The sequence below is a fragment of the Xiphias gladius genome, chromosome 8, assembly GCF_016859285.1.
Source record: "Xiphias gladius isolate SHS-SW01 ecotype Sanya breed wild chromosome 8, ASM1685928v1, whole genome shotgun sequence".
NCBI lineage: Eukaryota > Metazoa > Chordata > Actinopteri > Istiophoriformes > Xiphiidae > Xiphias > Xiphias gladius.
The window spans coordinates 25,440,615-25,457,080 of NC_053407.1; the positions used below are offsets into that span (position 1 = coordinate 25,440,615).

Consider the following 16,466-nt stretch of genomic DNA (forward strand, 5'->3'; position numbering starts at 1 on the left):
TGTCCGGCTTGACGCTGGTCTGAGGGGCCCGTGTGGCGTGAGCTCTGAAGGACGCGGGTCCGCAGCGCTGAGGGGCTTCGCCTGACGCCGAGTGAGACAACGCTGGGCTGCTCCCCCGTCCCAAAACGCGCGACGCGGCCACCCATCCCCTCTTTGGAAACAAAAAGAAGGGGACAGGTCAAGGTTTCTTTTTCCGCATGGGGACTTGCCAAGGGGTCAACCCAGTCTCTCATACCGTAAAAAACCGCGGCAGCCTCCTCATAGCCGTGCGTCATTTGACTTTGCTCAGTGGAGGAGTAGGTTCCTTAGTCCAATGACACGCTGCCTGGTCAACTCTGACCTCCAAGCAACCTTCAGCATTAACCAAACCAATGGTTTTACACAAACCGTTTAAAATCTTTTTAAATCCTTTACAAATATCAAATCTTCATGTTAATTTCTACCATGCGCTGAATTGATGGTAAATATTTACATCTGTCTCTAAAAGCTGGGCTCACACGTTTATCTTTAAAGTGACACTAAGATTTAATGTGTTTTAACTTTTGTCACTCGAGTGGGACCTGTGCAGTGTCCCCCTCCAGTCACTGGTGATCGGACTGGGGCCGTACTGTTTAATATTCAGGGCCCGAGCCTCTTTATGGCGGATAATTCAGTAATCTGTGGATTAGAGAGAAAATAGTGGGCATACACTACTCGGATCAAAGTTCACAGGGTAGTTCTGCAGAGAATGGAACGGGTTTACGACACACGGGGTGTATTTTAAAACAAAGGAGGTACTGTAACCTGCTGAACTTCAACCACCTGCAAGATTTAAAAAAAAGAAAAAAAGAAAAGTGGTACTGCAAAAAAGCTGCTGTGGTAAATTTACAGCACCTATAAAATGTACTGGTTACACTACATAATACGGCGTGCGATTTAAAGCTAGAGCACTTGCTCTCGGGGATTAATCTGAACTGGCATACAAACGCAGCACACGTGAGAGGCGTGTCGCCTTCTCTGATTTCACAGCAAACAACTGGTGCCTGATACCAAGATAATCTCTGGAGTAATAATGAACAGTGATATTCAAATTATTAACCGTGCGAAACATAACAGGGAGAGAGGTTAAACTTGTAATTCGATTTGTGATCAATAAGTGATTTCCAATGTGTAACACTGAAAACACATGAAGCGTTTTATAGTTTTAGAGCATTGACCTTTGAACAGGTGGGTAATTACAGTACAGTATAATATATTATAGTATCAGGTTTTATTGTATTTGGTAGCAGAATTGGAATTATAAACATCACCCTTCAATGAGAAGTGAAAAAAGAGCCTGCAGAGTAAAGTGAGCAGTTTTAGTTTGCTCTACCGTCTGGGTTTTCCAGGCTTCTTCTGCTTTGCCAAATACTCAAAAACTACTATAAATTGTGACAAGGCAGGGCAAGGACGGAATTAGAAAAAAACATTTACAATAACTTAATTAGGAAAATGGATATTTATTTACACAAGACTTTGGCAATATATAACATATTTACAACATGAATCAATCATGAGGGCTTCCCTTTTACTTAAAAGCAATTTTATGACAAGAACAAACAACTAATAAATAGACATGAATAATATTACTTTCAACAAATTTAGGCTCTGACTTGATTGTAAAATGGCTGATTAAAGTTTTGAAAAGCAATGACGACTTACAATATCGCCATTTTCCAGAGTTTTAGCTTCAGAGAGACCCATGCAGGAAACATGGAATACTTGGAATGATAAAATCATGAATACGAACCGTAAGGGCAATTTTAAACACCTTGGCAGAACTGCATAGCTTTTCAACTCTTTGTTAAACTTACTTCTAATCTTAAATCTTACAAAGACTGATTTATAAAAAAGCCACTGCTTTGAACAGAAAAAAAAAAAATCAGTGTCAAATGTGTTGGAGGAGGGGACTGAAAGGGTAGTTCATTCATGTACAAAGCCTTTCAAGTGGTGCTTGAAAGGCATCTTTCACATCTGCCATCAAAAGCACTCCTGACAAAATATGTCTAAGAAAGATCCACAACTCCACAGTGAGACAGAATGGACAATCTTGGCTTTGCTCGCCAGATGGTTTTGTGGTTCAGTGAAGCAGTCTCTTCCTGCTGTAGGTCTTCCCTGTGTTTGAGCGTCTGACTGGCTGGCTGAAGGGCGAGACCTCCACTCCATCGACTTCTCTTGTCCTCCCTGATGCTGCCTCATCTACAAAGTTTTAGTTATGTGGATTGTTAGCTAAAGGCAATGATAAACATAAAAAGTGTTTTAATCCTGCTAGGCCATTCAAAGAATACTAGAGACAAGGAGAGCGGTGACCTACTAGCCCATCTAGGCAAGGAGAAAATAAACTGGATGGTCAAAAGCATGAGGACACCCAAACAATGACTCTTAAAATGTGACTATTGAACACATTATTCCAAAACCACGGGCATTAATCTGCTGTTTTAACAGCCTCCATTCTTCTGGAAAGACTTTCCATAGGATTTTAGAATCTAGCTGCAGTCATTTTATAAAAGGAAAGGGCCTCCCCAAACTGCTGCCACAAGGCAGGAAGCACATTATTGTCTAACATATTATTTTATGTTGTAGCAATAAGCTTTACCTTGACTGGAACTTATGGTTCTAACCTAAACCGTGAAAACAGTCCCATCCCAAAAGTATTTAAAAGTATGTGGGCAGTATTGTGTCCTCATACAGTATGTAATATATTCTGAATAATAAATCGGAAACATTTCTTCTCTTCATCTAGTGACAGGTTGGCAAGATGTAGTCAGGTTTTGGCATCAACCAGCCCGTTTCCCTGCTCTGGTAAATAGAAATACAAAGACCCAATCAACATTTGACCTTGTTAATTTAAAGTATATACACATACAACAGGGTTTGACTTTTACATTAAATAGGATTATGAGTTTCTAAAGAAATGGTAATTGAAAAAAAAAAAAAATCCAACAGGCCTGTCGTACTGAAGTATTTACAAATAAAACTGACTCTTGTACCTTTCCCTTACTGATATTACTGATATATATTGTGTGATATGATATTATTGGGTATTAGATTGACATAAAATATTAATAACTTTAGTTGATTAGTGTATCCCATGTAGTAAAAGCCATTAAGGAGTTTCCGATCCTAGATTTTATACTGTGGATATGAGGGTACCTTTTTGTTTACATCTGGACAATGGACCCTGCCCAACTGGCAAAAATAAAAACATAAGATAAAACACAAGCAGTGTACATCTTACCTTTAAAATTTGGTGTTCTCTTACTAGCAGAGCCTGTTTTGCCCTTGAACAACAGTGGAGAGCGGGTTAGGGCCAAAATCCCACTCGCTGTCACTGGCTTCGTCACCTTTGAGTTAGGAGGAGTCGCTACTGAAAAATGTAGGGGAAAAAAAAGCAACAACATTAGTTTCATCCTGTAACTTCAGGCATTAGTTGCAGAAAAAAAAAAGTCTCAAAAAGGGTAACCACTGGAACTTTGTATAATGTTATAAATCCTTTTTAGAAATGCCAAGGTACCATATCCATTTTCATATGGTGAGTGTTCCACTCTAAAAATTCAATCCAATATTTGTTAAGTCAGTTGTCACAAAGTTAAGTTATTTAAAATTTGACATTATACTTAATTGCAGTCACGTATGAGGCAAAGCTACAAAACTTGTGCTGGTCATAGCTTTACATCTGTGAACATTCTCTTTCTTCCCTCTCTTATCATTGCACAGAAAATATTTTGTCAGAATAAAGAACACATTTTAAAGTTAACAATGAAAATCCTTAGTTTTAATCCTAGTACCTTAATTTTGAAACAATGTTTACATTTTGTTACAGTAAGTGTTACCCATAGCTTACTTGACTTGACATCAGCCCAGATGATTCCTTCTTCAGCTCTCTGAGGTTCAGCGCAGTCAGCCTGCTGAGTCAGCTTCTCCATCCAGTACAAGTCTTCCATAGGAGACAGAGGAGATGCATCTGCTGCGACTGGATGTGACTGTTTGGAAGTCAAGGCTAATACTGCAGCTTTGTTGTTTGGAGGCTCATCAATGTCCTCAATGTCCTGTAATCTGCTAACTCCGAGCTCAGCTTCCTCCAGCAACTCCTCAGGCAGTGGCTCTCCCCTCAGGCCACGATCTTTGCCTCCAACCACTCCAGCCTGAGCTCTCTTCCTGCGGGGCCAGCTGTTGAGGTTGTCTGGAGTCACCTTCCCTACACTCTGAGGTGAAGGAGTCAGGGGAATGATCTCTGCAGTTGCCACCGGAGACACTGTTCCCCCAGGATGGCGTGTAGGGGTGTAGGATTGGCAGATGTAAGTTTGGACACTTCCACCTTTTCCAGGTGTGCTCTTGGCTGGAGTGACATGAGTACAGATAGATGGTGAGACACATCCAGGATCTCTGTGTTTAGAAAACAAAGCCAAGGGGCTTTCCAGCTGAGAAGGTTTCACACCAACTAAAGGGCTCTGAGCACCTGATCGAGGACCTCCATCTGAGGCCAAATCGCCTGCATTCATTGAATCTGTGCGTTTGATTTTGAGCTTAGGAAGTCCTGATGTTTGCATTTCCATCTCTACTTGATAAGTCAGAGGGTTTGGAGTACCTTTGAACTTTTGTCGACTAGGTCTTGCGGGGCCTCTAGGGGTTGAAAATCGAGGGGATTCATTTCCGTACCCCAGACGAGCAGCAGCCTCCCTCTGTTGGCGGTCAGGGGTCTGCCGGAAGCCATAGCTTCGCCCAGGTGTATCTTGGGATGGCACACGTGGTTTAGGAGAGTGTGTGTTCACCAGCAAGTCTTCACTAGACTTTGAAGGCTTTCGTGAAAAGCTAATGTTCATCTTGAGACAGCCACTAAACTGGGTCTTTACAACTTCTGCGTCAACAATGTCCATACTATCATTGTCTGTGGTAGCTGAGTTAATATGTGAAGAGTCAAAGTGCTGTGAATCTGTATGGGCACTAGAGTCAGTTTCAGAGGATTGGGAAGGTTCAGTCTGTACGTATCCTTTTGTATCTGACTGCATGTTTTTTTCCGAAAGGTCACAGCTCTCGGCAGACTTTGTGCATAATTTGGAGGGAACATTCTCACTAGACTGGGATCTTATGTCATGTCTGATGGTTCTTGTACCTTGACCAGACCTCGTTCTTGTCAGGGACTTTGCTGGAGACGTTGCTGAATTATCTGAAACCTCTGAAACAGTACTACCTCCTACTGGTGTAAATGCTGGCTTACATGGGGATGTGAAGTTTGAACTTTTTCCTGGAGTTCGTCCAGAGCGAGTTATCATTTGATGAGTAGGACTAGGGGTCTTTGTTTGAGTTCTAGTATTGGGTTTAGGGGAGAGGTCGTGGTCCAGAGGTGGTGTGGATTGTGGAGGACGCATTTCCTGTAAACTAACATTGTCAGTTTTTTCAGGTGTTTTCATCCTGTTGTAAAGTTTTTCAGAGAACCTTTGATTTTTTTCCTGTGTCAAAATAACACTACTTGCATATTCAGAAACCCTTACTAGACTTACTTGACAAGTCTTTTCTGGGGTCTTGAAAATGTCTCTTTTAGTGTTTGTGCTTTTGACAGGACTGCTGAACTTGTTGGGTGTTTTCACTAGTCTCGGAGAACTGCGGGATGCAATAGAAGGCGACTCTGGTACCTTGAAAGCGGCACTGTTCTCCACCACTCTAAATTTTCGTGGAGATGGAGACCATGTGACGCTCTTCCTGGGAGTCTTGGAAATTGGGCTACTGAGCAGATGTAATCTAGAAGAGGAACTGCATTCAACCAAGGCCTTGACTGGAGTCCTGAGAATACCCTTCAGCGGGCTCCTCATAGGGCTTTGCTTAGTAGGTGTCTCTACAACAAGAGTCCTTCTGGCTGGCGATCTGAAAGGACTGCCCCTCAGAGCCATACCAAGCTCATGACAACTGCCAGCTGCAGGGCTCTCTGCAACAGAGAAAACACGCATCCTGGATGAAGGTGGAGTTTTGGGGGTTCGTTGGGTTCGAGGGCTCCTGGGTGTCTCGGGAGTGCTGTTCCCTCTCATGGCTCTCCCATGTTTGCTGGGTGACTTTGTTGGCGTTTTATTTGGGCTCTAAAAACAAAAACAAAAACATAAAAGTATTTGAATATGACTCACGTTTGATATAAATGCAAAATGTTAGAATTTGCCCTGGTGCCCTATGAACATGCAGTTTTTATCTTGATGGCTAATGGCTCCAAGGATCTCTTGAACCAGCAATACTACAAAACTTATGTGAAAATATTTAGTATTTCTAGGACACGTAGGCAAATTGTGTCGTGACAATGACAGATGCCTCTGTCAAGTCCCATTCTGCACTAATTTTTGAAGGAAAAAAAAAGCCCTTCAGGTGCAGGTAATAATACATGGGATATTTTTAGTGACCTAAATTATTACATACAAAAAAACTTACCTCAAAGACATTGGAGTCTGTGGACAGCCGTGATCTGGTGGCTCTGGTTGCACCAGGCTGGTCAGATGGACGATTGGGGGAATCAGCAGCCCCAAAAAGAAGACGCATGGGAGACCGAACTGTTTTTACATTCACACCACTAATTTTGCCATCACTGAGAGTAAGCTGGGACGCAGATAAAGCCCTGTCCAGGTTGCGGGAGCGAGGCTGAGAACTTGAGTAGAAGGTGCTTGAGTATCTTCTAGCAAACTTCTTAATCCTGGGGCTCCTTCTTAGGTCTGATACAAAACGCAAGCACAATAAAAAGCAAAATAACCAGCATGCATTTAAACACACTTACAAAAGGCTTTTAATGAAGTAAATTGCTCTTTTTTTGTTTAAAAATGAATGATTAATTTCCAGTATAACAATGTTCAAAAAAAGAATTGCAAATTTTCAAAAATGTTAAAATATAATTGTTTTCAAATGAAATTTACTGAATAAAGCAAGTCTAGTTTTATAAATGTGAGCTGTTTTATTCATTACCTGACATAAAGCTGAAGATACAGGCAAATTTACATAATTGTAAGTTGGATTTCATTTTTGTGCAATAATAAATTTAATAACATTTGCCCCTCATTTTGGTGCTGTGTTTATATCTGATTCTTTCAACACCTACTGTTGTTGTGTACTTTAACACAAGACAAATACAGACTATAGCAATTCTTAAATTCATGCAAATATATTTAATGTTGACAAAAGAATAAATATTGTAATATCAGTCACATACCTTCTGCAGGTTTTACTGGTGACTCTTCCACAATGCACTCCTCAGTTGGGACAGATCTCCTGAAGACAAATTGTCAAAAAGACAGAAAACATTTTAGTTTAAAGGAATTAGTAACTGCAGGGGATTTTTTGGGTCATACAATTCTTGTCTTAAATCGAGAAACTGTCCCTGAACAAATATCAATAAGGTAAATTGTCAATAACTTAAACATACCGTCCTATTTTCTGCCGGTATAGGAGGCGACTAGACACTTGCTTGTGGAGGGGTGTTTCACACACTTTCTTTGTTAGAAGTTTGTGTCTCTCTGAAAAGGAAGAATTTTCCGTTAGAAAATTTGCTAAAAATATCCAGGTAATTAAAACAGCATCTTTTTTTACTGTAAGTCTAGCAGAGAATATCTGAATAAAAACTTGTCTGGTAAAATACTGTAAACAAATATTTTTGGGGGGGATTTTATATTTCCTGTTAATTATTAAATGTTACCACAGTATTTCTTTAAATTCATTTGTCATACTGTGTCAGTTTACCTTCAGACTCGTGAGATCGCTTGCGTTTCAGTCCTTCCACAGCCGACACAGACTGGCTCCTCGGCATCTTGGATTTCTTTGAGGGGGAAACAATCTCTTGGTTGAACAGGTTTCTTCTCACCTTGGTCACCTCTGTGAACAATCAGAACATGGTCTGTATTTAGGACTGTAACATCAACATGGCGATGCCGACTGCTAAATCGTTTTTTAAAAACTTCTTTCAAAATATTATTAATGCGATAGTACTCCTAAAATCTATCTTTAGAGGATAAAACAATCTCCTCCCTGCCAGCTTGAAAAGACGGGTAAGGAGTTCGTAGTTTGCTTCTTTGTTAAAAACACGGGCTGAGGTCAGCTGGAAATCAGCCAGGTATAGTGCCTCTTCAAAAAGGTCCATCAGAAGTTGCATATTTAACCAAATTTGCCCTAACTATGAATAATTGCAACATACTGAGCAAACTAACAGACAGCATAGGATTGAATTATTCTGTAGAGGTGGCTGGTTTTTCTAAAGATGTTCTTGAAACGATTTGAATCAAACTGATTCAAGCTGTCCTTAGTCACTGTTCTTCATCAAGACTGAGCTCGTGAGGACATAAATTACTAGGCATGTGTATAGCACTGACTGCCATCAAGTTAGATGTGATACAGAACATACCTTGTGTTTCTTGTTTCTGAGGTTGTGGTTCTGCAACAGGTTTCTCCAAAGCAACATGCACCTTTGACTTGGACTAATGGAAACAAAAAAGGCAGGTAAAATAACCTATAGTAGAAAGCTAAAATAACCATGAAACATATGTGCAAATGCCATCTCATGTCTCTTATTTGAACGATGGTCTCAAACAGGATTACACATTAAGCATTTGAGTAAGCAGTAACCCAGCAATTAGAGATATTATGAAAATAGTAGTTGCTCAAGGTTTCATAATAATCCATTGAGATATCAATGCCGAGTAATTATGTATGGTCATCTTACAGCTCTTGTGGCCTTTTTGGGTATCTCTATTTGGCGAAGACTCAGTGATGATTCGGTCATACTGCGATGACGAGTCAGCATCCCACTCCTGGGAGCAAAAGAAAAAAAAAAAAAAAAATTATAATCTGGACATATACCTTGCAAAATATATACCTCGTGCAGCAATAGTCAGTCAGACAATTTAAAAAATTAAATTCCTATGATTCAATTCCAGTGACATTCAAAGGGCAACGTCATATTCACTCAAATGTCTCTTCTTTGTTGCTGGATCTATGATGTTTTTAATTCCAGGGCATTCCTGCTTTGTCATAACCACACAGTGTCTTTCCAGCAAAAATACGGTCTTCCCTCACCTCCTTTTGCTGGCTGAGCGATTTCGCAGGTCCTGCAAGCGATCTTTGCCATCCGAAACCAGACTGTGTGTGGAGAAGGGAGATGAGGAGGCTGAAGGAGAAACGCTGTCCTTGGCAACTGACTCGTCACTGAAGAAGTCAGCAGGCAGAACAGCCACCAAAGCCTCAGGGAGCTGGGTGCCAAGACTGTTGTAGATGTCTGCAAGCACCCTGGGGACAGTGGTCAGGAACCTGACATGATGCAGAAATGTTACTGTTAGATTCTTACAACCACAGAGGAGAAATATTTGACTCATTCAGAATCAGTGTTTCCCATTAGAATTCAATATAGATGCTCTGATGTACCAAGTTGGTATTTTTGATCAGTTTTATGTTTAAAAACTAAAGATGTAAGACAATCGAGCAGCAAAAGAGTGTTGGCTAAATAAATTAAGAATGCAATAAACTTTAAATCAGGAATTTGTAACTAAATATATGATAACTCTGTTTGTGGTTTGACTATTGGCTCCTAGAAATCAGACAAATAAAATATCTATTGCTTCCACATTGACTTTGACTTTAAAATTTTGTTTTTAAACTAATCAACTTTGTATCCATTTTTTTAAAACAAGAAATTATCCAGAATATTGGGCTTTTAGTTTCTCAATTAGATTTATTCCACCCTAGAGAATGCACTAATTGCAGTCCCACACACTTACCCTGGGAGAACCTCGTCTTGAAGGAACCTTGTCAGGCAAACTGGATCTTTTGTTAGAGAGATTATCCTGAGCATTTCAGCCGCCTGAGAAAACAGGAGACATTTGAATTTAGTTGTTGATATATGCTCTATTGTGCAGTCATTGGAGCTCAGGACATAAACTTTACTCAAACTGTTAATAAAAAAGATTAGATGTTGAAACATCTTAATACAATCTGAAATCTGTTAGTCTGTGGTGATAGGGAATCATTCATCTCTATCAGCATCTTTATCAGAAAGCACCTTTTTTTTTTTTTTTTTTTTTTTAATCAGTGTGGCTTAGAAAGAATGACAGAACTACATGCACTGTTGCTATGGTGACTTTGTTGACCTTTGACATTTAACAACAACAACAACAACAACAAAAAAACACAATGTACCTGGGAGTTGTCAATAGTGAGCATCTTACCTCCTCTGCCATCTGATCAGCATCCAGTGTGTCTGACTGCTCTGAGGAGAAAAGTCTGCACAACTCCAGCCTCAATACCACCTGAAGCTGACACCTAGAGGAGACAGCCCTTGTTACTGATGCTTAAATAAAATTGATACATATCTAAAAATGACATTATTTATTTAATATTATTTAGGATTTGTTTAACCTTTATTTATCAAAGAAGAATAGCACACGTTATCAGCAATGACCAGACACAAACAGACACACACAAAGTACACATTTCACACACTGGAGAGAGCCAGTATAACCACAGTCAGGGGTTTAAGGGGTCGGTCAGGGAGCTGGGTTTGCTGACTAAAAAAAAAAAAAAAAAAAAGGTAAAATTCTGGGTTAGATAACACTCACTCTCTGACTTTGCCATCAATGTCAGCAGCCGTGCCATAGAGCTGCCTGATTGATTTGCTGGTCTTGAGGAGGTGCTGCTGGACAAACAGGCAAGTCTTCACCTGTTATGAAGACATAACATTTTAGACATGAAAATTAATCACAGTTCAACTGTCAAACTAAGCTTTACGTGAATCACTCAATGTTTTCATTATCCGGATGAGAAAATTTTCTACATATTATGCCAACATCTTGTTATTTTTCCCTACAGTGGGCATGTAAATTTGACAAAGATTTCAATCTGGCAATGTACCAAAATTTACCAATTAACAACATTTATTATTTATTAACTGAAATCACAATGTATGACTATCAACAACTGTGCAGCACTATCATCTATCAGTTCATTCCTAATCAAATAATATAAAACCAGTCTGCTGCAAAGATAAAAGTAAGTCAGGTCAGAATCTTGAAATACATTTAAAGCTATAGTGTGTCTCACCTCTAGATCCAATTCTGCCACGAGGAAGGTTTTCACAGCAGACAGGAGCTGATGGACACAAGGCAGGAGGGACGTGTGTCTGTCTGCCAGAGTCTTCTCGTAACTGGACTTCAGATGGGACAAGAGCTCTGCCTCACTAGTGAAACCTGGGCAAAGGGAGAAGATATTTTACTTGATATACTAACATAATTTAGTTTAACACTTCCAGAAATACACATTTGCAGATGAAGATCATTAGTTTCAAAATATTTTGTAGCAGGGTGATGATCTGAGCAGTTGCACTGTAAAGTTCGGATGGAGACACTCACTGATTGTGTTTGCTCCTCCAGATTTGTTCCTGTCACTCGACCGTCTTTTCCCCGGTCTGTCTGGCCCTCTGCCCTCGGCCCCCAGCTGCTCAGCTTCAGCCTGGTTTTTCTGGGCTTTCACATTCAGCCGTGCCACATTCAGCATCTGCAGGGAGCGGCTCATGGTCTTCATCTTCTGTTTCACTGGTGTGCGCTGGGCACCACCTGTAGATCAAAGATGAGAAATGTTAAAAGAAAAATAGTATTTGCTGAGAACTTAAGATCTTGACAAGATTATACAGAAATTTTTTTTCCGCCAATTTTTAATAATCAAAAAAAACCTTTATTAATGTCTAAAAGGCTAATGTGAAGGTGATTCCCAGTATCTGAAATATCCATATTTTTGCAAAGAGAAAATGAGACAAGTATGAAATTTAAATGTTAACCAGCAGTCCCTACCAATCCATTTCCAAGCTGCTGCTCTGCACTGCTAAGATCCTGATTTTATAACCATGACGTCGCCTGACCAAATCACCATAAACAAAAGTTAAAGACAACGACTGTGCTGTGACTTCGGCTATATTTACTTGTAAAATGATCACTCACAGAGAAAGTTAGCAGCTCATTCATGTCTGTTTCATCTACAATGCGGTCAATTGAATGAAAAGCATAGAGAGGCGTGTCTCAGTCAGTCAGTCAGTCACGGACATTTGCCATTATAGGGATGGCCTAGCTGTTGCGGTCCAACCAAAAATATACGTAAAAATTGAGATGTAGCTCTCATACGTTTTTTGCCCCTCTTGTTGTCTGTGGCCTGGGACGTCTGGTACAGTTCAGCTAGACCACTGATCAGCTCCTGCTGTAGGACAGACAACTCCTCCTCCTCCTTCTGCTCTGGCACTGCATGCAGCAATCTGTACAACAAAGTAAGTAAAACATCGGAACCACGTGTCACTTTTATTGTGCCAGGGTTTAGTTTGTTGCGAGTTGCTTTTAATTATTATTGTGTGTAAACCTGTGTATAACTCTTGCTTCAAAAACTGCTATAATTATTAACAGAAAAATTGTGAAATCAAAATCCACATACCTCATTGACTCCATCAAATGAGAGCTCACTCCTGACTGGTCTGACTGAGGAAACCAAGTCTCCAACACGCCCATTGACAGTGGGCAATGGCTGACTTCCTGCTGAGCCCACTCAGGAACCGGATGATCCTTTACCTTGTCTGAGGAGTAAACAAACACAAAAAAATGGTTAACGATCCAATAAGAAACGCAAAACAGTATTCCTACCATTTAACACATTTCACTACCTTTAATATTTGCTATTTCAATAAATAATACACATAAATCACACATAAACTTAAATAGCACGTCAGCAATCTTGACAAAGATCCCTTAGATTTGTTTTTTTTAAAGATTCTGATCAAACTCTCAAACCAAGTTTAACTTCTTGTTATCTATCCGCCAACATCTATACAGATGCAATATATCTGCAATAAGCCAATATCAGACTATATATCGACCTGGCTGATTTATCGGTCTACGTCTAATCCTTACCATCTCCACTGTCATCCTCCTCCTCCATGATGTCATACACTACTCCAAGAACACTGCTCACAACATCTGGCAGGTCAGCTGAGGTATCCGATGTGGCAAGGGCGATGGTTTTGGTGGTAAGGAGCGGGTCGTGTCGAGTAATTCCGGGCTGGAGAATGGTGAGCAGAGCTGTAGAGTGTGACAAGGGGGAGAGGACAGCCGAGCACACCAGGCCGCTGTCATTCACCTCAGCAAGCTGGGGAAAGAGTGGGAGAAGTGAATCAGTAAACTCACAAAGGAAAGAACAATATTTCAAACTAGCATATCTTTGTAAGTAATGCAGCTATCCGATGACTGGTTCTTGTCCCAACGGATCCTCTGTTCCAGTGGGATACTGGTATGGCAACATAATGTACAGCGGACTCCCAACCCTGCACTCCAATTCTAGTGTTAGAGGGAACAACCAAGAAACACAAACACAACTAAATTCCATTAATCATAAATCTAAAACTTCCAGTTCATTAAGAGTTATTGTGGGATTAAATGTCAAAAATTTTTTGTGTGGCCTCTGTCTTTCAATTTGTTCTGTCTGCTTGCCATCTTGTCTACTTGCCATATTTGATAGAGTGCCATGTGTTCTTCCAATTCAGATAAAGTTCAACTGGAAATGTATCTTCCTTTTTCGTAAGTGTATTTATCACTGCTAAATGTAAGTGCAAACCAGTCAATCTAAAAATAACTGCGGGACTGACATGAAATCCTGACATATACTGCTGATATGTTGATAATGGTATTAAAAAAAAAACGTATCGTCAAACTCCATAGTAGCATAGCGAAACAAAATGTTTCTGGAACTACAAAGCACATCACCAACACCTGTTGTTTTAAGAGTTATGTTGTTATTCTGTGGACATTCCAAAGAAAAAGGTTTCAAGCGGTTTACATTGCAACAGAGCCTTAACCTCTCCTGTGTAAAACAACACTGCTGTTTTGGATATCTCACCATGTGCAGAGCATGAGCAGACAGTCCCATGAGGAGATGCTGGAGGGGAGAAGCTCCCTGGTCACTTCTGCTGGAGCTCTGAAGCACCCATGAATCAGTGGGGGCTTGTGTCAGTGATGAGGCATCCCAGCCCTGCAGCACTCCTTTCAGACACACTTCCACCAGTTCCGGGAGAAGCCTCTGTCTGCGAGACACCGGCTCAACCATGATGTCACAACTTTGTGTCACATCACCTGGTTGGGTGAAGAATAACACAACCCACATGAATAATGGCAATTGATTTTTGGCTTTATGTTATGTGCTTAATGTGCTTAATTACTCCATCTTGTCATTTATTCATCCAACATCACTTCCCTTGTTGTGTTTGGTTCATGTTCAGATTTTGTCATCTTTATAATATTCATCTGTTTCTTATGGCACAAGACATTGTTTTACAGCCCGATTCCTTTCATCTGGGCAGATAAATATATGCAAAATAGACAAAGTAAAATCCCAGGACTGTGAGGATATACAGTATAATGTCTCACTACTATTTACTATCCGTATTTAAACTATAGATCACAGGAAAATTTTAACAGCTGCACTAAGATGATGTAAAGAGGCCATTTCCATGTAACCAACCTTGCTCCCACCGCAGAATACCCGCTATGAAAGGAAAAGCCAGGCGGTAGAGCCTTTCAGAGGACAGCAGGTATCCAATGCTGGACTTGAAGGCGAAGGCCTCTGGCCTGAGGCCTGAGTCTGGCTCCTGATTGCAGAGGTTCAGCAGTGCCACCACAGGGATCACTCTGCCACCCACCTGAGCCAGGACGTCAGACAGCTTGACAGAGCCGAGGTAGTCCTCACACCTCAACACCTGCAATAAGACAAAAGGTTGCAGTTGCTTATTTTAATCTGTAAGTGATTTGAAAAGACACGTTGGCAGGTAGCAATCTGTTAGTAATGCTTAGATGTTTACAACCATTCTAAAATTCACACTGACTAGTTACATAGTAAAGAGACTGAGTAAAATTTGGGTTAATGCCTTGACTGTGAATCTATTAAAAAGATCTACATACTTTTTACATCACAAAACGTTATGATCCCGTTTCGGTTACATGAGTAGTACATTTTCTTTTTAGACAGTTACCGAGAATTTAGAAAACATGACCAATTTTTGGAGGCTTGTGCTCAGAATAAAAAACTCCAAATGATATATGCTTTTCCGGCCTTAAAAAGCTGTGTTACGGTAAAATTAAAGTTTTTATGACCTTCTTTGACTCCACTGGCTATGTGAAATAAAAAAATGGACTGTCTAGCTGCTTAATTTTGATAAATACTAATTATTTTGTTCTTAAAGGCCATAATCAGCCACCCTTAGGTTAGAGTGAGTATTTTTATAACAGTACCAATATTCCCAAAACACTGTCACTTTGTTGTTGAAGTACTGAGTCATAAATACCGTTTTATTTCTTTATTGTCCAACTGCCTGCTGTACTCACCTGGACATGTGATCTACTGTCAATCCAGTGCAGCACAACCTGTCGATGAACCAGCATGTCGTGAAGGCCCCGGGATAAAATGTGCTCGGCCACATCTGCGGGCGGCTCATGGTTTCCCAAAGAAAGATAGTCAGCAAGTTGTGTCGTGGACCGCGGACACTCCGAGACAATAAACACCACATTCTTCCCGTTGCTTGAAATATCATCCTCCTGTGAAACGCCAGGCTTTCCAGCACGGCTCGACTTCCTGGGCCTCAGGGACAGTTTAGTGGGAGAGGTGATGTCTGGTCTGTCCCACTGGAAGTCCAGCAGGGTTTCTTTGAGGGCGTTTTGAACTGAAGCAGACTGACTGGTTTGCTGCTTCTGCTGACATGGTTTATCCTTCACGTCAAACCTGGCTTCAAACTCTAGTTCAAAGTCTTCAAAAGTTTTGTGCCGAAGCTCCTTGAAGTCTGATCCCCTCGATATGAGGCGGCCACTCTTACGGCCAGTCTTAGACTGAAAGAATTTATATCCCCAGCGCACTTTCTCAAATCCGTGTTTGTAACCGAAATGCAGCAGAATTTGTAATATTCCTCGTTTCACTAAATGGTTCCTGGCGTCCAGCTGGTCGCCGGATTCACGATCTCCATAATCCACATCGATAACAAAAACCAAGTTGTGTAAAGCCATACCGTTAAATGCAGCGTCCCCGAAGACAGCGACTGGCTCCAGAGCCATTGACTCAACGATACGCCATCGCAACAGCTCAGCCTCGATCAAATGTATTAAACTCCGCTGTCACTAGATTAAAAAATTTGGTCCAACCGGTTGTTCATTGTATGTGGACCCGGGGACGCCATTTACAGCTGCCAACATCAGTTAGCCATCTTCAGCGAGCTGCCGTTGCTACCAAGACTCAAGTTAGCGTAATTACTAGTTAGCTTCAGCTAGTGTGACACGGGTTGTTTAAAATAACGTGGCACCTACACAAGAAAAGAAGGACGCCCGGACTTATTTAAGTATTATTAAGGATCCATAACAACTTATTCGCGATACCTAAACTTCACGTTCGCCATTTTCTCCTCCCCGTCCGTCCTTAACCGT

The 16,466-nt window shown here is 40.7% G+C and overlaps 1 protein-coding gene across 1 annotated transcript; it reads right to left on the minus strand.

The window, feature by feature from the left end:
* Positions 1 to 1,462: 1,462 nt before the first annotated feature.
* ticrr (TopBP1-interacting, checkpoint, and replication regulator) lies at positions 1,463 to 16,466 on the minus strand. The gene is made up of 21 exons (XM_040133631.1): positions 15,381 to 16,466; positions 14,521 to 14,755; positions 13,900 to 14,132; positions 12,918 to 13,152; positions 12,445 to 12,583; positions 12,144 to 12,271; positions 11,379 to 11,582; positions 11,071 to 11,216; positions 10,590 to 10,690; positions 10,200 to 10,293; positions 9,753 to 9,835; positions 9,055 to 9,285; positions 8,702 to 8,789; positions 8,384 to 8,456; positions 7,726 to 7,857; positions 7,412 to 7,502; positions 7,199 to 7,257; positions 6,430 to 6,707; positions 3,863 to 6,089; positions 3,257 to 3,385; positions 1,463 to 2,217 (listed from the first exon to the last, which is right to left on the minus strand). The coding sequence occupies exons 1-21, from the start codon at positions 16,098 to 16,100 to the stop codon at positions 2,099 to 2,101; spliced, it is 5,745 nt and encodes a 1,914-aa protein (XP_039989565.1). The 5' UTR covers positions 16,101 to 16,466; the 3' UTR covers positions 1,463 to 2,098.